Source organism: Procambarus clarkii, chromosome 62, assembly GCF_040958095.1.
Source record: "Procambarus clarkii isolate CNS0578487 chromosome 62, FALCON_Pclarkii_2.0, whole genome shotgun sequence".
Lineage (NCBI taxonomy): Eukaryota > Metazoa > Arthropoda > Malacostraca > Decapoda > Cambaridae > Procambarus > Procambarus clarkii.
Window position 1 is genome coordinate 26029978 of NC_091211.1, and position 22857 is coordinate 26052834.

The window sequence follows — 22857 nt, forward strand, 5'->3', positions numbered from 1 at the left end:
AAAATCCCACAAAATGTTCCCATCATAACAATTTTTGATCTGCGCGTCAATGCTTCGAAGAAAGAAAATTAAAATACGATTAATCTTTGAGATGAGATTTTGAAAGTCTATTAAACTTTCCTCCAATTAATTTTTGTTTAAACAGGAATATTTTATAATGTTTCCATTGAACATGACGAGGGCGAACTATGCTGTTAGAGGCGATAGAGGTAATTAGGGTAATACTTATGCTAATATAAATTATCATTAATCAATATAATTAAATTATTTTTTATGATTATTACTTTTTATCATCAATAACTTTGTTTTATTTAAAGAAAAAGAAGATTTGGAATAATAATACTAATATTACTACTACTAATAATAATATAATTATCTTGTGAAAGAATATTAATATTTCCACTGCTAATATGGTAAGTAATGTAAAGTATAAGTATCTGCTTGTGTAGAGCAGCCACAGTCTATGTTTGATTACTTAAGGAGGTGTTAAGGAGGTGTGAAACCTTCCCATAAACTGTAAAGTCTCACCCCCCTAAGCTTACACACTATTCACCTTGACCCGCCTTCACGAAGCAGTTACGCAAGTACTTACGAACGTGTACATCTTTTCTCAATCTTTAGCGGCTTTGTTTACATTTATTAAACAGTTTACAAGCATGGAAACTTGCCAAATCAACTGTTGTTATTGTTATAAACAGCCTCCTGGTACTTCGGCGCTCATTAACTGTTTAATAATTGTAAACAAAGCCGCCAAAGATTGAGAAAAGATGTACAGGTTCGTAAGTATTTGCGTAACTGCTTCGTGAATCTGACCCCTTATATTCAACCCTTTGTTATATGTCTCTACCAGAGTCACACTCTTGTTCCTGTTTGGCGTGACCTGTCCTCCCATGATGTGAACCTTTAACCTGTATGCTTGTTGGCTTGCTTCCTTGCTTGCTTGCTTGCTTGCTTGCTTGCTTGCTTGCTTATTTGTTTGTTTGTCTACTTAGCGTCAGTGTTAACCCTTATGACATTACCCATCTTCTTATTTCCCAGTGGTGTTAGACCTGTTTATATATATTCAATTTTTTCTGAGAGCGAGAGAGAGAGAGACAGACAGAGAGACAGAGAGACAGAGAGAGAGAGAGAGAGAGAGAGAGAGAGAGAGAGAGAGAGAGAGAGAGAGAGAGAGAGAGAGAGAGAGAGAGAGAGAGAGAGAGAGAGAGAGAGAGAGAGACAGACAGACAGACAGAGAGAGAGAGAGAGAGAGAGAGAGAGAGAGAGAGAGAGAGAGAGAGAGAGAGAGAGAGAGAGAGAGAGAGAGAGAGAGAGAGAGAGACAGAGAGAGAGAGAGAGAGAGAGAGAGAGAGAGAGAGAGAGAGAGAGAGAGAGAGAGAGAGAGAGAGAGAGAGAGAGAGAGAGAGAGAGAGAGAGAGAGACGGGTCATGTGCCGTAAAGAACCAAACTATGACAACATAGATAATGACGTTTACGTAGGGAGTTCAACCAGGGGAAAAAAAGCTTCTGGAGTAATTTTCAAGCCCTGTGTTGTAGTGTGTGTTGACGAGAGTAATGGGTGAGGCTGAGGTAGCAGCAGGTGAGGGGGGGGGCAGGAGGCTGAGGTAGGGGCAGGTGAGGGGGGGGGGCAGGAGGCTGAGGTAGCAGCAGGTGAGGGGGGGGCAGGAGGCTGAGGTAGCAGCAGGTGAGGGGAGGCAGGAGGCTGAGGTAGCAGCAGGTAAGGGGAGGCAGGAGGCTGAGGTAGGAGCAGGTAAGGGGTAGTGCTTGTGAGTAATACAGTACAGGAATCTTGAGACATACAGTTACAGCACCGCTCCTGTACCAGGTAAGTACACTACGGGCTCACCATAGCCCGTGCTACTTGCAACTTTTCTTCCCATCAGCTGAATCTTAAACAACAACAAACCACGAAGATGTTGTGTAGTGATAATTTACACAATGTTGTAGAGTAGTGAGGATGGTGGCCCGGACGAACACTGTACATAGCGGAGATTACATATAGTTAGCATCATGTGTAGCCCGGATGAACACTGTACATAGCGGAGATTACATATAGGTAGCATCATGTGTAGCCCGGATGAACACTGTACATAGCGGAGATTACATATAGTTAGCATCATGTGTAGCCCGGATGAACACTGTACATAGCGGAGATTACATATAGGTAGCATCATGTGTAGCCCGGAGGAACACTGTACATAGCGGAGATTACATATAGGTAGCATCATGTGTAGCCCGGATGAACACTGTACATAGCGGAGATTACATATAGGTAGCATCATGTGTAGCCCGGATGAACACTGTACATAGCGGAGATTACATATAGGTAGCATCATGTGTAGCCCGGAGGAACACTGTACATAGCGGAGATTACATATAGGTAGCATCATGTGTAGCCCGGAGGAACACTGTACATAGCGGAGATTACATATAGGTAGCATCATGTGTAGCCCGGAGGAACACTGTACATAGCGGAGATTACATATAGGTAGCATCATGTGTAGCCCGGAGGAACACTGTACATAGCGGAGATTACATATAGTTAGTATCATGTGTAGTCACAATATTCAGTATCACTGGTCATAAATTAAAATGTAACCTATACATAAGATAAAATTACGTTTTCAAAATTACAGTAATTAACCCAGTTATAATTAATAACAATAATAAATAATTTATCCCAAAATAAATACAAAATGATAAACAGGCGATGAGTCACAATAACGTGGCTGAAGTATGTTGACCAGACCACACACTAGAAGTTGAAGGGACGACGACGTTTCGGTCCGTCCTGGACCATTCTCAAGTCGATTGAAACGTCGTCGTCCCTTCAACTTCTAGTGTGTGGTCTGGTCAACAAAATGATAAAAGTTTTAAAATATCTTTATATGAAGCGACATTGAGGAGAGAAGACAGGTGATAGACTCACGTGGAGGTCGGTATCCGGGATGGGTTCTAGCTTGAAGAAGATGGCCCAGGGGAGGGTGATGGTGAGAGAGAAGGCCCAGATGACGACGATGATGCTGCGGCAGGTGCGGGAGGTGATCTGGCATCTCATGGGGTAACAGATGGCCAGCGCTCGGTCCACCGAGATGGCCACCAGCGTGTTGATAGAGGCGGACACACTCACCCCTTGTAGATAGGACATGGCCTTGCACACGAAGAGGCCCAGCACCCAGGCTGAGGACACGAGTGGCATCATAGTGGTGTAGGCAACGGGATGCTTGATTGTTTCAAGCGTAGGTTTATTAAAGCTCTTAAGAAGGGAAGATATATATAAATTAATTTCGGAGTATATAAATAGGTGATGCCTCACGTAGGCCTATAGGTGTATGGTACGGGTCTTCATCCATACGCTCTTAACTCTACTTGGAGGATGATAGAGACTATAATGCATACAGAAATCACATTATCATGATGTATCAATGAAAAAATCAGTTGGAGCCATGAAGACGATTCGAACTTGCATCCTGGGTGCAAGCACACACCTTAAGCCACTTGGCCAAGACACTCTACAAAAGTGATGTAAGCTGGGAATGAACTAAATCCTCTAGGAGTTCTTCATGCATTTCAAGTGAGCATTGGGGCATGGAATTCCTAGGCACACGAGCATGTAAGCGGGTAACGGGTGAAACCTTGATTTGGTAGCAGGTCGATGCCCCAGCATACCTGCCCATGCTCCTGCATACTCCCACGCCCCTGCATATCAGTAGTGTTAAGTAGACCAGAATCCTGCAGTTTTAATTTCTTTGAGTGTAGGCTTCTGGCCTACTTTACACTACTCACGCCTGCCCCCACCCCTGCATACCTGCCCACGCCCCTGCATACTCCCACGCCCCTGCATACCAGTAGTGTTAAGTAGACCAGAATCCTGCAGTTTTAATTGTTTTGAGTGTAGGCTTCTGGCCTACTTTACACTACTCACGCCTGCCCCCACCCCTGCATACCTGCCCACGCCACAACCACACTGTGGAAGACCGGAGCTATGCGGATAATTGCCGTCCGGACTCCGACATATTGCGTCACCAATCCGGCCTGGCGTCAATTGAGCGGCGAACCCATATGGGACATGCGGGAGGCTGGTATTGGTCCTTAATCATGGCCGCTTCTCTTAATCACGTCAGCACCGTTAGGGCGCCGGCCAGGGAGAGTGGAGGAAGCTTAGCGACTTGGGATAGTGGAGGAGGGAGGGAGGGAGAGAGCGAGGGAGCAAAGGGAGGGAGGGAGGAAGAGCAAATGGAGGTTGAGTGAGAGTAGAGTCAGAGGGAAGAAGGGAACAAAGAGAAATGAATAAGATAGTTGATTAAATGGAAGGAAGAGAAATATAGGAGAGATAATGTAAAGCGGCAGCAGCCAGAGGGATTCAACGACGATGTTGGGCACTGACCCCTCAGGATTCACAGTGTAAAGCTGGGTCACACTAGCCTCGAGCATCTGGCTTCAACCTCGGACAGACAGACATTAATCTTGGACGCCACAGAGACATTACTTTAAGGGGTAATGTTTCCTGGACGCCACAGGGACATTACGTTAAGGGGTAATGTTTCCTGGACTCCAGGGAGACATCAGTTTAAGGAGATAATATTTCCTGGACGCCACAGGGAGACTTCAGTTTAAGGAGATAATGTTTCCTGGACGCCAAGATGACAGCAGACATCAGGTTATCAAATGCAATTAGCAAATTGTCTTTGATGGAAGTAGGCGCCATTCTCCGCGCGTCTCTGACAGAGAACTGTCGAGCAGGAGAAGGACCAGTGAAGCATCCTAGAAGGAATATCACAGCGACAACGGGAGGCCCTCGTCTTCATCGCGGGCGGGCTGTTGGGGGCGGAGGAGGGGGGAGGGGGGGGCTGTTGATGCTTTTGGAGGTGGGGGGTACTATAATATTTGGTTCCATTTATATCCGTCACCACCACAACAGCGGACCGTCACCACCACCACTACAGCAGCGGACTGTCACCACCACCACCACAGCAGCGGACCGTCACCACCACCACTACAGCAGCGGACTGTCACCACCACCACCACAGCAGCGGACCGTCACCACCACCACCACAGCAGCGGACCGTCACCACCACCACAGCAGCGGACCGTCACCACCACCACCACAGCAGCGGACCGTCACCACCACCACCACAGCAGCGGACCGTCACCACCACCACAGCAGCGGACCGTCACCACCACCACCACAGCAGCGGACCGTCACCACCACCACAGCAGCGGACCGTCACCACCACCACAGCAGCGGACCGTCACCACCACCACCACAGCAGCGGACCGTCACCACCACCACCACAGCAGCGGACCGTCACCACCACCACCACAGCAGCGGACCGTCACCACCACCACCACAGCAGCGGACCGTCACCACCACCACAGCAGCGGACCGTCACCACCACCACCACAGCAGCGGACCGTCACCACCACCACAGCAGCGGACCGTCACCACCACCACCACAGCAGCGGACCGTCACCACCACCACAGCAGCGGACCGTCACCACCACAGCAAATGTTGTCAACTGCACAACTATGCTAAAAAAAATCCTACATTATATAAACTAATTTTGAGGCGGCGACAGTGTTAGTTGAGCAAACTATAAGATAGTGGGTAAGTTTGGCCGGATAATGGCCGCACTTCACGCCACATATGCAACCTTTAGAACACTGTTTAAGGGATTTGCAGAGTAGTGTGTATACACACATGTATATAAATACATATCCACACTCTTATATACGTATATAAGTATGTGAATATATAAAAAATCAACTTTGTCAACACACTTTACGCGCACACAGATACGCTCTTTGTCCAAAGGTTTCCTGTCTCCTTATTTCTGTACTGGTGGGAATAGTGAGGAGGAAATGTTGGTGGCACTATTGGGCGGCGCGAGGGTGACTGTGCCATGAGTGCCACTCGCCCCAGAGTGCATAATATGTGGGGAGAAAAGGCCCGACTTTTCCCACAATTGGTCAAGTGGGAATTTATAATTTAGTGCGCTGGAGGATCGTGCTGTGCTGCTCCAGCGGCTCTCTTAATGAGGAAGTAATGTGTGAAATGTTATCTATTTACATAGATTTATGTCTATTTACTTTCGACTAATTATGAATATATTTATCTTTCTGATTCTTGCTTCTCTCAGTCTGGTTCTCTCTCTCTCTCTCTCTCTCTCTCTCTCTCTCTCTCTCTCTCTCTCTCTCTCTCTCTCTCACCCCCTCCCCCCTTCCCTCTTACCAAGCACTTACCAAAATTAAGCAGAACTGCGCACTATAGTGACACAATCAATTATTATTTTTTAAAATATCCAAAGATAGTTATCCTCATCATTATTAAATTTGCTAAATTATAGACTTTAACGAGCAATAGTGAAGTTGTGTTTTACATGTTAATACAGGTTGTTGTAAGGACAGTGGTTGGTCGGGATTGGGTGTTGTTGGTCGGGATTGGGTGTTTACGGGCTATTCATGCCCGTGCCACCTCCTGGTTGGCTTAATCTCAATCAATCGGGATTGGATATGTTAGACAAAAGACAGTTAGGAAGGCGGGGCTCAAGAGCTAGCAGCTGGATCCTGCAGGCACAAATAGTGAACACATACACGTACACAAGACTCTATTCGCCGGTCGGCCAAGCGGACAGCACGCTGGACTTGTGATCCTGTGGTCCTGGGTTCGATCCCAGGCGCCGGCGAGAAACAATGGGCAGAGTTTCTTTCACCCTATGCCCCTGTTACTTAGCAGTAAAATAGGTACCTGGGTGTTAGTCAGCTGTCACGGGCTGCTTCCTGGGGGTGGAGGTCTGGTCGAGGACCGGGCCGCGGGGACACTAAAGCCCCGAAATCATCTCCAGATAACCTCCAGAACCGTTATAAATAATTACAAAAACGCCATAGATCCTCGCAGTAATTAAAACACTCATATAATAACAATAAAATATTAATATTTAACAAAACAAAAATACAAAAAAACAGACAAAAACATAACCTCTCAACGCCCAAAATAATAAAAAATATATCCAAACATTACCATAATTAAATTAATGTTACGACAAAAACAGAATATTTGAAACAAGGAATAAATTAGCAGTAACAATTTATGTATTAAATATCCAACGCTTCTCCATATCAATATGCAAATTAAGTTCTCCAACAGATGCAAAAAAAAAAAAAAAAAAAAAAAGTAGACAAATAAACTACCATTCAATTTTTGAAGAAAAAAAAAATGATCTTTAAAACGTTTTCTTTGATAGATTTTTCTGATGCAAAATATTGGATCAGCCGAGACCTTTGAAGTCGATGAATGCGGATTTAGCTCTAAGAACGCCTGGGGACGATCCCAGTAACTCGGATATTATGAACCCATTAACGATCAGATCGCTTGTTAGAGTAATATGTCATTATTACTCCTATTATTTGTATATTGTAATACTTTACTAGTTGTGGTTATTTTTAACTAGTGTAGAAGTACTAGTAGCTGGTTAATCCACGGATCAGTCACTGTTTATAGACGTGATCAGCTTAAATACTCATAATTCCAGTAATGGCCATTGAAAAAGTCTTTAGTTTTATTGTTATATCTAGCAAGCACTAGTTTATGTTTACCATCTAACGACCCTTCATGTAGGGTGAGGTAGTTATGGGTAGAGTGACCTCATCCTCCACGTAGGGTGACGTCATGATCTCACCCTCCACGTAGAGTGACGTCATGTCCTCACCCTTCACGTAGGGTGAAATCATGTACTCACCCTCCACATAGGGTGACGTCACGTACTCACCCTTCACATAGGGTGACGTCACGTACTCACCCTCCACGTAGGGTGACATCATGTACTCACCCTTCACGTAGGGTGACGTCATGATCTCACCCTCCACGTAGAGTGACGTCATGTCCTCACCCTTCACGTAGGGTGACATCATGTACTCACCCTTCACGTAGGGTGACATCATGTACTCACCCTTCACGTAGGGTGACGTTACGTCAGCAACAACAGAAGTCTGAGGAAGGTGGTGGGAGAGGACAGTGAGAAGCAAAACAAGTGCGGTGTTGGAAGCGTGTCGCCTGTGTGGGTTGAGGCGTTATTGTCTACTGTGACCTCCTGGGAGAGGCAGCTGTGACCTCCTGGGAGAGGCAGCTGTGACCTAGGGAAGGCAGCTGGGAAAAGGAGGCTGAACAGAGCTAAAAGGGGACCAAGGGACGGCGGGAAAAGGAAAAGCAAAGTTAAGGGATTGGAAAGTCCACTACGGGCTCACCATAGCCCGTGCTACTTACTACTTTTGTTCCCAGTAGCTGAATCTTAAACAACAAACACAACACCTCAGTAGAGCAACACCAGCGAATCACAACACAGCCACACCACCACGCTCGACAGTTGAGAGGCGGGACCAAAGAGCCGAAGCTCAACCCCCAGCAAGACCAACCAGGTGAGTACAGTGCCACACCACCAACATAGCTGTTCCCATCACCAATAGTTCGCTGGAACTCCAACAAGTGTTAAAAGTTTCGGCGTTATTAAACTTGTCTTTGGGATGAGGGAGTAAATGACGGGATCTGGAGAGGTCCTTTCAGGGAGGAGGAGGGATTCCAGACCCGTCCTGGAACACAATAATGGAGCTTGGATCGTCTATATCCAGGAGTAGAGAGCAGAAACTAGAGACCCGCGGTCTGGAAACCAATTCTGCCAGGGGGCAGATTCACGAAGCAGTTACGCGAGTACTTACAAACCTGTACATCTTTTCTCAATCTTTGGCGGCTTTGTTTCCAATTATTAAACAGTTAATGAGCTCCGAAGCATCTGGAGGCTGTTTATAACAATAACAACAGTTGATTGGCAAGTTTTCATGCTTGTAAACTGTTTAATAAATGTAACCAAAGCCTCGAAGATTGAGGAAAGATGTACACGTTCGTAAGAACTTGCGTAAGTGCTTTGTGAATCTGGCCCCAGGAACCTGTATAGACATTCTTTATCCCTCGCTTTAAGAAAAGGTTACATTAGCATTGTATTTTTTAAACATTTTGGTAAGAACTATGGTTGATATTTTACATAGGCTGGCCTCTGGAAGTTATAATAATTTCACTGTCTAGAAAGTCTGTCTTTCACTCTCTAGAACTCTAGAAACTCTGTCAGTGGGTTTCTATAATACCTGTACTTTATTGTCTGATCTGTTTTGTATATGATTCTCGGAAGCTCTATTTTAGGGCTTCTGAATCTGTGTGTGTGTGTGTGTGTGTGTGTGTGTGTGTGTGTGTGTGTGTGTGTGTGTGTGTGTGTGTGTGTGTGTGTGTGTGTGTGTGTTTTCACCTGTTTGTGTCTTCACCTTTCTCAGCATCTAAGTTCTAAGTATCTCTCTCTCACCTGTACCTCACCTGTACCTCACCTGTACCAACTGTGTTTCTCTATATTACATGGTAAATCATGAAATTAAATTGACTAAATGTGGCATAAAATGTATTTTAAATGTCTGCGAGATGACAGCTCGCGGCTGCATAATTGATATTGAGAGTGATTGCATTGCCTGCATAGATGCAAGACGGTATGGGAGGTGGGTGATGGCGCCCCACCACCAACACCCACCACCAACAGTATAACAGATCACGATGCCAACAGATCAACTACACTGAGAGTGGTATCACCATAGTGACTCTGTACTCACTTAGTTGTGCTTGCGGGGGTTGAGCTCTGGCTCTTTGGTCCCGCCTCTCAACTGTCAATCAACTGGTGTACAGGTTCCTGAGCCTATTGGGCTCTATCATATCTACATTATAAACTGTGTATGGAGTCAGCCTCCACCACATCACTGCCTAATGTATACCATCTGTTACCTACTCTGACACTGAAAAAAGTTCTTTCTATGTACCTACAATGCTGTGTGTCACGTATATACACAGTGTATATATACATAGTGTATATATAAACCGAGAGGTGACATACACGTCACGCTCCTCGACTCTTTATGTAAATGTAATTTACAATGTAAATCATTTACAATTTCACAGCATATCATGAAATAATTATTACAAAGAGAACCTCGTTACAAAGAATTCAAATTGAATCTGTGTAATTAGAACCTCGCCTTATGAAGAGAGATTAACACGGCATAATTTACACCTGGAAGGAGGGAGGAGATTGAGCTTGACGTGATTGAAGCGGGTAGATGAAAGGCCACCTTGAAAGACCTCCATGTCCATCAACACAAAATACAACTCGATACAATGAATATAAATTGATGAGTTCACATTCTGGAAAGACCTGGGTAAATACTGGTTTGGAAAAAAGGTTGTTGATTTATGGAGCTGACTCCATACACAGTTTCAAATGTAGATATGATAGAGCCCAGCAGCTCAGGAACCTGTATACCAGTTGATTGACAGTTGAGAGGCGGGACCAAAGAGCCAGAGCTCAACCCCCGGCATGCACAACTAGGTGAGTACACACACACCTGAGCAGACATCAATAACACGTCATTAAAACCTCACATAAAGTCATGAGAATATCCAATCTCAAGTCACATATGCAATCTGCAATTGCCATGCCAACAGGGTGATGGGGGTCGAACCCTCGCTAGAGTAATCAAAGACGATCTACTGAGCTAACCAGAATGTCCTTTCTTATGAGAACTGAGAGAGAACTGTTGCTACTAGTACTGTTACTACTAGTACTGTTGCTACTAGTACTGTTGCTACTAGTACTGTTGCTACTAGTACTGTTGCTACTAGTACTGTTGCTACTAGTAATGCTACCACTAGTGCTGGTAAATCCATCTCTGTCGGGCTCACATCTAAGGCCCGGAGATCATTCCCATCTGGTTGTTATGTTGTATAAATCCATTAATCTCCCGATTAACTCTGGCTTGTTTGGTCGGAGGAGTGGGAGGCTGAGGTCATAGGTCACAGAGAGAGAGAGAGAGAGAGAGAGAGAGAGAGAGAGAGAGAGAGAGAGAGAATAAGAATTATTACAGCAGAAACAGGTACACTAAGGAACAAGACACGTTGTTGCTGTTGCTTTAGCTACTTAGAACTAAAAGTTCCAAAGTAGCACGGACTATGGTGAGCCCGTAGTGGACTTACCCGGCACCGGAGCGGGGCTGTGAAGGAACAACACACACACACATCGCAGGAAATACTCAACCAGTCTCACCCGTCTTCTGAGACAGAGCGGAAGACTGATCTCGGAAGAAAATTAGCTTAGGATATGATGGATTAGGAAGTGGAGAGGAAGACAGACGTAACAGTAAGCGAGCATCACCTTCCGGAGCAGGCTGGGGATAAACACATAATCAGTCGATTAAGGCAGTGTCTGGGATGCTCCCGGACGCAGGTTCGAAACCTCGTCACGGCCCTTGTGGATTTGTTCATTTGATGCATCACTTTAGTGTGATCTCTGTGTGTAACAACAGCATGCTGGAACACGCTAGGATCCCCAGCTAGAGGACCCCTTCTCTGCCTCACCCTATGTAAACAATCCCCCCCTTCCCCCCGCCCCTCCGAGGCGGGAGATCTACTAATGTTATGTATGTGGATGCTGCAGAGATTCAGATAGGTTAATGGTAACTAGAATTCAATCCTCCAAACTGCAATGTAATTAGGATGAAGGATGTATGACTGTGTGAGAGGGATACATACAAGTGTACCATGGTGTGTGTGTGTACTCACCTAATTGTACTCACCTAATTGTGCTTGCTGGGGTTGAGCTTTGGCTCTTTGGTCCCGCCTCTCAACTGTCAATCAGCAATCAATGTGTGTGTGTGTGTGTGTGCGTGTGTGTGAGTGTGCGTGTGTGTGAGTGTGCGTGTGTGTGAGTGTGCGTGTGTGTGTGTGTATAAGTGTATGAATACTTAGTTATGATGAGCAACTACAGAATATGAATAGTCCGTTCATATGAATTTAATTGTTCAACTGTTTAACTTGACCACACCAAACAGATATATACACATAGATAGTGCTTATAATATGAGGTGAAGATGAGGTGAGCAAGTGACATGAGGTCACGGAGATGATGAAGATGAGAGACATGACAAACGTCTAACAATTCATATTCATGAAAATGTACCAACAAGACAAGAATCAATAGTGAATTTCCCCCCCTTAACTGTCTTGGATGATCATTTTAGATAAGAGAGCCCACACCTGTCCGTCACACCTGTCCCGTCACACCTGCCCCGTCACACCTGGTCAGGTAACTGGCAGCTGTATCAGTTGGAAGGTGATCAGTGACGTCAGAGCAGCCCAATGCTATTTGGCCGGGCTGATTAAACATCCATCACTCCTGGAGGGACGGGAACTGGACAGTGGTAGTGGAACTATCTGATAGTCCTTGTTACTGTCTCCCGCCACACCTGGACGGTCCCCCTGTCCACCTGGACGGTCCCCCTGTCCACCTGGACGGTCCCCCTGTCCACCTGGACGGTCCCCCTGTCAACCTGTGACAGAGTCATCACGCCACAATCACTGCCAAGTCACCTATATATATATATATATATATATATATATATATATATATATATATATATATATATATATATATATATATATATATATATATATATATATATGTGTGTGTGTGTGTACTTGATATGTCAAAAGCTTCAGGGGCTTGTTATTCACCTAGTTGTGCTTGCGGGGGTTAAGCTCTGGCTCTTTGGTCCCGCCTCTCAACTGTCAGTCAACTAGTGTACAGGTTCCTGAGCCTACTGGGCTCTATCATATCTATATTATAAACTGTGTATGGAGTCAGCCTCCACCACATCACTGCCTAATGCATTCCATCTCTTAACTACCCCACACTGACAGAATAGAGGGCTCACGGTGAGGGCTCAGTTTGAGCCCCCGAGAGGGAGAGCGGCGCTCATTTGACCCTTGGCTCCAGGACGCCATCTGTGACGACTCAGCACAAGATCGAGTCAAGTTTTGAGCTGAGAAGTATCAAGAAAGGAAATTAGGAGAAAGTTCTAAGACAGTAGGTTTATAACGCGCAAGAAAGGTATACGAGGATAGGACAGGAGGATAGGAGGACGGAGGGAAGACATGATGCTCAATCACTTGGCACATCGGGGATCGAACGCCGACCCTGCAACAAGCGATGTGTTCCCTGCACCGACCAGTCCAAATAACTGACTCTGGTTACCAAAACCTTTACACAAACTGACACACACACATACACCTGTTGTGTGTGTGTGGGATGGGGTATGAGGAGCGCCTGAGGGAACTGTGCCTTACGACACTAGAAAGAAGAAGGGAGAGGGGGGACATGATAGGAACGTATAAGATACTCAGAGGGATTGACAGAGTGGACATAGACGAAATGTTCACACGGAAGGTTGTGGAAGCAAATACTATTCATAATTTTAAAACCAGGTATGATAGGGAAATGGGACAGGAGTCATTGCTGTAAACAACCGATGCTCGAAAGGCGGGATCCAAGAGTCAATGCTCGATCCTGCAGACACAACTAGGTGAGTACACACACACACACACACACACACACACACACACACACACACACACACACACACACGCCTCCGTTACTCCCAAAATAAACCTGTAGTCCTGTTCGCAACCCGTCTAAATTACCAACTATCACTGGTAATCGGACACTAATGACAGAACAGCTCCGGTCTGACCATCGACAATTATTAATTTAATCTGCGAGCGCTCACTCAAACGACCCTCACAATCCCGCAATTGCATTCAGAGGCAGAGTTTGGTTGATCTGTTTGTTTAGCTGCTCTTTCTTATTTATGGCCACCCCAGCACGGCCTCCTGCATGAGAGAGAGAGAGAGAGAGAGAGAGAGAGAGAGAGAGAGAGAGAGAGAGAGAGAGAGAGAGAGAGAACTAGTAGCCTAAGGCTTACCATTATATATGAGAAAGGAAAGCTCTCAGTCTGCTAACTTTATTATAAACTGTAAATCTCGGCATTATATATAAATATATATATATATATATATATATATATATATATATATATATATATATATATATATATATATATATATATATATAAGTGTATCTTATATCCAATACTTTCTTTACATTCAATAATATACAAGGACCAATGAAATATTTCTGCATTACAAATTTACGATATTATATCTATATAAAAATCTAAAGAGATTCTTCTGACTTTTCCGACTTCTTGAAAAACGTTCAAGAAAGTTGTGTAAACTTTAATTTTATTATTGATGGTGGAAGATGGAGGAGGAAGACGAGGAGGAGGAGGAGAAGAAGAAGGAGAATGAGAAGTATGTAGGAGAGTAAGAGAGATAGAGAGATGGAGGGAGGGAGGGAGACAGATATTAATATGAAGGGCAATAGAGAGTAATGTCACTCATGTCAACCTTATTAGAGAAAACGTGACTTAATATACGACAGAAAATGGGAACAAAGCAGCCTATTAAAATGGAGCAAAGAACTGAAAAAAAGGTTAGACTGACTTGTTTCCGTTCTCTCTTTCCTTACCTGAGCCTCCAGTTCGCATCCCTTTTACCTGGGGAACAGGTTGGCTAGGATGTTTCACTGTTGTTGTAGCCCATCCAGCTACCAAACTCTTGTTTATAAATGAAAATCTTGACCCAACACTACAATGTGTCCCTATGCTCGTCCATCCAGTGGCCGACCCCACACACGCATTGATCCATTTTAACAAGCACTTCATTCAATATATGAAGATTCTCAAATATAAATTAATATATATTTGCATATTATGCGTATTATGGTATTAGAAGGAGCGAAGGTTATGGTTCTGTTGACCATTATTTTTATTCGCAGTTCGTGTGTGAAGCATTTAACTGGAAACACAAACCGTAACTGTCTCTATTTTCCGCTTGTTACAACTTGTAATAAAGTTGTTACATTTTGGCTTAACGTGTTTATGACGTATTAGAACGTTGTTACAACTTGCTATATTGGTTGTTATAACTGGTTAGGAGGTGTTAAAACTTGTTCGAACGTTGTACCAACGTCGTAGTTTCGCTGTGTGTTTGGCGGGTTACACCGTTGTGGTTCCAACAGAGGTCGTCAGCGAAGCACTTGTTCAAGAAATATTTGAACGTCATCTGTTGTGAGTCGTGTGTAAACTGTTTGTCAATAAAAAAAAACAGGGGTTAGGCGGCTAGGTTAACGAGCATTTAGCCTTTGTTGATGAGGACGGACTGCTACACACATGATGACGTTCAAACTATACTCTAAAAAGTGCTTTATTCTCGGCCTGTGTTCGACTCGAATCTCTGTAACTGCTTCATTTGCATAATGAAAATGCATATAAACTAACTTTATATGGATATAAACTAACTTAATCTACACGTAACTGTTTAAGAAAATGTTGTTTTTTATTCCACAATGTTATAACCGACCAATGTGTGTTTGGGGTCGTTATAACCGACCAATGTGTGTTTGGGGGTCGTTATAACCGACCAATGTGTGTTTGGGGTCGTTATAACTGACCAATGTGTGTTTGGGGGTCGTTATAACCGACCAATGTGTGTTTGGGGTCGTTATAACTGACCAATGTGTGTTTGGGGGTCGTTATAACCGACCAATGTGTGTTTGGGGGTCGTTATAACCGACCAATGTGTGTTTGGGGGTCGTTATAACCGACCAATGTGTGTTTGGGGTCGTTATAACCGACCAATGTGTGTTTGGGGGTCGTTATAACCGACCAATGTGTGTTTGGGGGTCGTTATAACCGACCAATGTGTGTTTGGGGTCGTTATAACCGACCAATGTGTGTTTGGGGGTCGTTATAACCGACCAATGTGTGTTTGGGGGTCGTTATAACCGACCAATGTGTGTTTAGGGTCGTTATAACCGACCAATATGCTTATGGGGTCGGCCGCAAGTGAGCAGTCTGAGGATGATCTGGTAAATAATATTTAATTCACTGGCGTTAGGGGAAAGGCGGGAGAATAGTTCCTGTTCCTCCCTTGCTAGTTCCCTTCCATGGTAGTTCCCTTCCATGGTAGTTCCCTTCCATGGTAGTCCCTTCCCTACCTCCTTCGAGTCCTGTCTCAACCAATCAGCGTGTACGTACCGTTGAGGAGGTGACCAATGAGCGTGGTGGGCATGACGATAATGTTGACAAGCAGGTCGGCCACGGCCAGATTGGCTATGAAGACGTTAGTGACGGTGCGCATGCGCGGCGCCCGCATCACCACCGCCACCACGAAGCTGTTCCCGATGACGCCCATGACGGAGACGAAGACGTACGCGACGCAGTAGAGAATAGTGACGGAGAGGGAGTGACGGAAGGTCGGCACCTCGTACTCGACACACAAGTCGCTCATCTCTGTCCCGTTTGGCGGGCAGGTCGTGGTGTTGTCGTCCAGGGTGTCGTAGTAGTGGTTGGGGTTGCTGTAGTAGTAGTACTCTGTGGGGGTGGTTCTGGCCGTGGTGTTCACATCCTGGGAGTACATGGTGTAGGTGCTTGGGCACGGCTTGGGCCTTGTTTGGTGCTTGTTGATGGCTGGGTGTAGATGGTTAGTAGACGGGTGAGTGGTTGTCTGACCCTTGTAGATAGGTGGGTGTAGGTGCTTAGTAGACGGGTGAGTGGTTGTCTGACCCTTGTAGATAGGTGGGTGTAGGTGCTTAGTAGACGGGTGAGTGGTTGTCTGACCCTTGTAGATAGGTGGGTGTAGGTGCTTAGTAGACGGGTGAGTGGTTGTCTGACCCTTGTAGATAGGTGGGTGTAGGTGCTTAGTAGACGGGTGAGTGGTTATTTGACACTCGTAGATGGATGAGTTTGGGTGATGAGGGTGAAGCAATAGACGCCAGAATAACTAACACTCTCACAGGAAGATGGTGGCCAAAAAGTGTCAGGAGTGACAGCTGAGACAAGAGCGTTCTCCTCTACAACACATTTGGTGTTTTAATCACTTATTACAAGTGTTTATTAGTTTCCCTTAAGGTTGCAAGTTTGGTCGGACTTGCTGCTTGTGGTAATTACCGTCTGTTTGGACTTACTACTCAGGGTAAAGGACATCTAGGACTTGTTGTTTGTGATTCCAGACTCTTTGGACTTGTTCTTTGAGGTTCCAGACTCTTTGGACTTGTTCTTTGTGGTTCCAGACTCTTTGGACTTGTTCTTTGAAGTTCCAGACAATTTGAACTTGCTACTCAAGGTCCAATTTCCAAAACACCCTAACTGCAATTCCAGGATCTTTAGAACCCTATTTCCCCTTCATGCGTCATGGAACGCGCTACATAAGTCCCGTAGAAGTAGCCAATGTGCTTTCCAAGTCCAGTTAGACGTGCTCCTCAGAGCTGGTGAGCGGTGGGTGCGCTGGTGCTGGTTGAAGTAGCGGCAAGTGGACTCCGAACATCTTCCAGTGTCCAGGAAATGCTGCCGTTCATTCTGGCGGGAAGGTTGTGTTCGGCTACCATGGCGACCCTTCCTCCTCCTTCGCCTCCTCCACACGCACCTAACCAACTGGAAAGATAATGTGGAAATATTATTATCTTGTTTATATATATATATATATATGTGTGTGTGTGTGTGTGTGTGTGTGTGTGTGTGTGTGTGTGTGTGTGTGTGTGTGTGTGTGTGTGTGTGTGTGTGTGTGTGTGTGTGTACTCACCAGCGTGGTGTTAACATCATCTTAATACAGTTTCATACACTCCCCCTCACCCCCCCCCTGCGTCTCGTCTCCTGTGTACTCGCCAATAATACACAGCAATACACCCAATAAAAGCGTGCAGAGTGAGAGACTTGCACCGCAGGTAAAAAAACAGCCACAGGAGAGAGCGTAGCGGCGCCCACCACGTCAACAAGAAAAAACACGAAAGACACAAGCCACTTCGAGAGAGGGAGAAGAGGGAGGAAATGGACCCCCATCACACCCCCATCGAGGGGGAGGATAGACCCCCTCACACCCCCAGAGAGGGGGGGGAGAAGGGAACAAGGGGGGCATATACCCCCCTGGTGTCAGTAAGTAGTGTGGCTGGTGTGTGATTTATGGTACCCTGGGGTTACCCGCCATTGTTAGGACGTCATGCATTATATGATGCATTGTCGAGCCACACTACCGGAGCCCCAGTCACACTACCGGAGCTCCAGTCACACTACCGGAGCCCCAGTCACACTACCGGAGCTCCAGTCACACTACCGGAGCCCCAGTCACACTACCGGAGCTCCAGTCACACTACCGGAGCCCCAGTCACACTACCGGAGCTCCAGTCACACTACCGGAGCTCCAGTCACACTACCGGAGCCCCAGTCACACTACCGGAGCTCCAGTCACACTACCGGAGCCCCAGTCACACTACCGGAGCCCCAGTCACACTACCGGTGCCCCAGTCAGAGGAAAGAGGACGTCGCAGGGTTTAAGTGGGGTCCCAGAAGTGAAGACATTCCCTTGCCAGGGAGTACCCTGCAGGGAGGACTCAGAGCTCCGGTAATGTTCCCCAGAGATAAACACATGATGTTAAGACCGTTAAGAAACAGGCTGATAAGACACGATGCTGTATAGCATAATAAAGGTGCAGGAAGTGAACCAACGAGAGAATACAGCAGCCAGCTGTATCCTCACATGATGAAGATAACGAAGTAATAAACTTGAATACAGTTACAAAATACAGAGGAATCTTCCAGCCAGGACCGTCGAGCACCGCTACTGGAGTGAAGGTTTATTGACGGAAAGTCTTACCCAGTTACCTAAGTCGCACAAGGTATCGTAAGTCGCACAAGGTATCGTAAGTCGCACAAGGTATCGTAAGTCGCAGAAGGTATCGTAAGTCGCACAAGGTATCGTAAGTCGCAGAAGGTATCGTAAAGAGCTTTAAGAGAGTCACCGACAGGAACAATAATCCAAATACTGGTGAAACACTCAGAACAGATTACATTACGATACAAAATGCCCGAAAGGCGGAGCTTATGAGCTAATGTTCGACCCTATTAGCACATCTAGGTGAGAACACACACCAGCACACACACACACACACACACACACACACACACACACACACACACACACACACACACACACACACACACACACACACACACACACACACACACCTCTCAGGCAAGAAGAGCCATTAAGGAAAGGAAGCTGTTTGTCTGCCTGTCAATTCATTAAGCAGAAGGGGTCAATTAGCAGCTTTCATTGTGTGTGAGAGAGAGAGAGAGAGAGAGAGAGAGAGAGAGAGAGAGAGAGAGAGAGAGAGAGAGAGAGAGAGAGAGAGAGAGAGAGAGAGAGAGAGAGAGAGAGAGATAAAGCCAAAGCAAAATAGGGAGATAACGAAGGGGGAGGCAGATGACCAACAATTTCTCTCCTAGACAATAGTAGTTCCTCATGGGTCTAGCCAGCCAAGGAAGGTCTGGTTGCGGGGTTAGTGGTAGTGGTGGTGGTTGATGGTGGTAATGTGGGTGGTGGTAGCGCCCACCACCACCTGGGGCCAGATTCACGCAAGCATTTACGAACGTGTACATCTTTCCTCAATCTTTGACGGCTTTGGTTACATTTATTAAACAGTTTACAAGCATGAAAACGTCCCATTCAACTGTTGTTATTGTTATAAACAGCCTCCTGGTGCTTCGCAGCTCATTAACTGTTTAATAATTGTAAACAAAGCCGCCAAAGATTGAGAAAAGATGGACAGGTTCGTAAGTGCTTGCGTAACTGCTTCGTGAATCAGACCCCAGGTCTCTAGGCACGTACTCTGGTCAACAAGGCTGTTAGACGCCGCTGCTCGCAGTCTGACGAATGAATTATAACCCTTTAGACGCGGGAACCTTTGGAGGATTTATCATGTCTCTTGAGAACCACCAGAGGTCGGCTGGTTATGGCCCCCATGTACATCTCACTCCCATATGAACAGCAGAGGAGCTGGCCATGTACTGCCCAGGATAAAGCCACAGGCAAGGATAAAGCCACGGGGGGAGGATAAAGCCACGGGGGGAGGATAAAGCCACGGGGGGAGGATAAAGCCACGGGGGGAGGATAAAGCCACAGGCAAGGATAAAGCCACGGGGGGAGGATAAAGCCACGGGGGGAGGATAAAGCCACAGGCAAGGATAAAGCCACAGGCAAGGATAAAGCCACAGGCCAGGATAAAGCCACAGGCCAGAATAAAGCCACAGGCAAGGATAAAGCCACAGGCAAGGATAAAGCCACAGGCCAGGATAAAGCCACAGGCAAGGATAAAGCCACAGGGGAGGCTAAATACAGGCGTGACTGCCCTCCCCAGAGGTCAGAATTGGGTAGTTCCTCATTAGCGGTACTCAACTGGCCGCAGCGTCTCAGGAGACTATGATGATCCCAGCGCTCCTAAGGTCATAGTCTCAGGGGAGGGAGGGGGGAGGGGGTGTACTGATGGTGGTAGCGGTTGGGCTGTGGGTATAGGTATTCGTAAGCTGATTGTGCAATAGTTCAAAAGTCTATTGTATCAATATTACCAGGTCTATTGAATACATGTTCAGAATTCGACTGTGTATAAGTATTCAACGGTCTATTGTATAAGTAATCAGAGGTCTATATTGTAGAAGTGTTTGGAGTTCAGAGTACACAGGATTCCCTCTCTATAGGATTAGAGGACGGAGGATTCCCTCTCTATAGGATCAGAGTACACAGGATTCCCTCTCTATAGGATTAGAGGACAGGATTCCCTCTCTACAGGATCAGAGGACACAGGATTCCCTCTCTACAGGATCAGAGGACGGAGGATTCCCTCTCTACAGGATTAGAGGACGGTGGATTCCCTCTCTACAGGATCAGAGGACGGTGGATTCCCTCTCTACAGGATTAGAGGACGGTGGATTCCCTCTCTACAGGATCAGAGGACGCAGGATTCCCTCTCTACAGAATTAGAGGACGGTGGATTCCCTCTCTACAGGATCAGAGGACGCAGGATTCCTTCTCTACAGGATCAGAGGACGGAGGATTCCCTCTCTACAGGATCAGAGGACGGAGGATTCCCTCTCTACAGGATTAGAGGACGGTGGATTCCCTCTCTACAGGATCAGAGGACGGTGGATTCCCTCTCTACAGGATCAGAGGACGGAGGATTCCCTCTCTACAGGATCAGAGGACGGTGGATTCCCTCTCTATAGGATCAGAGGACGGTGGATTCCCTCTCTACAGGATCAGAGGACGCAGGATTCCCTCTCTACAGGATCAGAGGACGCAGGATTCCCTCTCTACAGGATCAGAGGACGCAGGATTCCCTCTCTACAGGATCAGAGGACGGTGGATTCCCTCTCTACAGGATCAGAGGACGCAGGATTCCCTCTCTACAGGATCAGAGGACGCAGGATTCCCTCTCTACAGGATCAGAGGACGCAGGATTCCCTCTCTACAGGATCAGAGGACGGAGGATTCCCTCTCTACAGGATTAGAGTACACAGGATTCCCTCTCTACAGGATTAGAGTACACAGGATTCCCTCTCTATAGGATCAGAGTACACAGGATTCCCTCTCTACAGGATCAGTGGACGGAGGATTCCCTCTCTACAGGATCAGTGGACGGAGGATTCCCTCTCTACAGGATCAGAGGACGCAGGATTCCCTCTCTACAGGATTAGAGGACGCAGAAGCACGTTAATTAGCATCGCTAATTTAGACATTTTAGAAACGCTTGGATAAATGCCTAAAAAAAAATGCCGTAATTAATTTTAGAACCAAAAGTCTGCGTTATTACTGAAGGGATATACACAAAATATATCTCAGGTGAGAGGTATGCTTTCTCTATACACCTGACTGGTATTCGACCTCTGTACCTCCTCCACACACCTGGCGTATGTCAGAGGTAAGTACCCTCACACACACACACACACACACACACACACACACACACACACACACACACACACACACACACACACACACACACACACACACACACACACCATTTGGAAATGGGACAGGAGTCATTGCTGTAAACAACCGATGGCTAGAAAGGCGGGATCCAAGAGTCAATGCTCGATCCTGCAAGCACATATAGGTGAGTACATATAGGTGAGTACACACACACACACACACACACACACACACACACACACACCTGACTTATGTAGTCATTGCAAACTTGAAAGTAGAGTGGGATCTGAGCCTTCTGTTTTTCTATACTAATTTAATCGCTCCAGATAATCTTTGCAGTATTAAATAGGTCCCTCTCTCTCTCTCTCTCTCTCTCTCTCTCTCTCTCTCTCTCTCTCTCTCTCTCTCTCTCTCTCTCTCTCTCTCCCTGCACGGTTTGAACACACCCTGAGGTAGGATACAAAATGAATTAACGACTATCGTCGCAAGCTGTTCACGACTCAAATTACTAATTACCAACAGGAATGCCCTGCAGGATTGAAACCTTTAGGTGCTTAGTTCTCTCTCAGATCTAGTTCTCTCAGCATTTCTTTGTAGCTCAGTTCTCTTAGTTCAGGAACCAGTTTTGTTGATAGTCTTTGGACTGTTTCAAAATTTGTGGTGTGTTTTTTCATGTAAGGATGCCACGGTTGGGCTGGGTATTCTAGTATGGATTTAAAATGGGTAGTGTGCATTGTTCTGGAAGCTTCATTGTCTCGGTGCCTGAAGGTTACTCGAGAGTTGGCCAGCTTTGCATACGTCGCTGATGTTATCAGGTTTATGGGGGTCAAACGTGAAAGTCTTGAGCCTGTATATTCTTGTTGATATCTGTGTATGTGTATACACTTCTGTTTGTGCCTGTAGGATCGAACTCTAGCTCTTGGTCCCCGCTTTTCTAGCCGCCAGTTGTTTATTTCCAATGGCTCCTGACCTATTACCCTATCACACCAGCTTTTAAAGTAGTGAACTACTTCCATTTACTCACTACCTTTACGCTAAAAGAAAACTTTCTCGCATCTCTATGGCACATCTGAGTCTAAAGCTTCTATACGAGCCTGCTTCTTCTATTGTATTCATT

The 22857-nt window shown here is 45.9% G+C and overlaps 1 protein-coding gene across 3 annotated transcripts in view; it reads right to left on the bottom strand.

Moving 5' to 3' along the window:
• LOC123766584 (neuropeptide SIFamide receptor) overlaps positions 1 to 22857 on the bottom strand; it is an 80887-nt gene that overhangs the window by 7438 nt on the left and 50592 nt on the right. For all 3 annotated transcript variants that reach the window (XM_069308380.1, XM_069308381.1, XM_069308379.1), the window contains exons 3-4: positions 16019 to 17413; positions 2930 to 3180 (exon numbers count right to left, since the gene is read on the bottom strand). In XM_069308380.1, the coding sequence (XP_069164481.1) occupies positions 2930 to 3180; positions 16019 to 16400 (633 nt within the window). In that variant the 5' untranslated portion in view covers positions 16401 to 17413. The remainder of the gene's footprint in view (positions 1 to 2929; positions 3181 to 16018; positions 17414 to 22857) is intronic.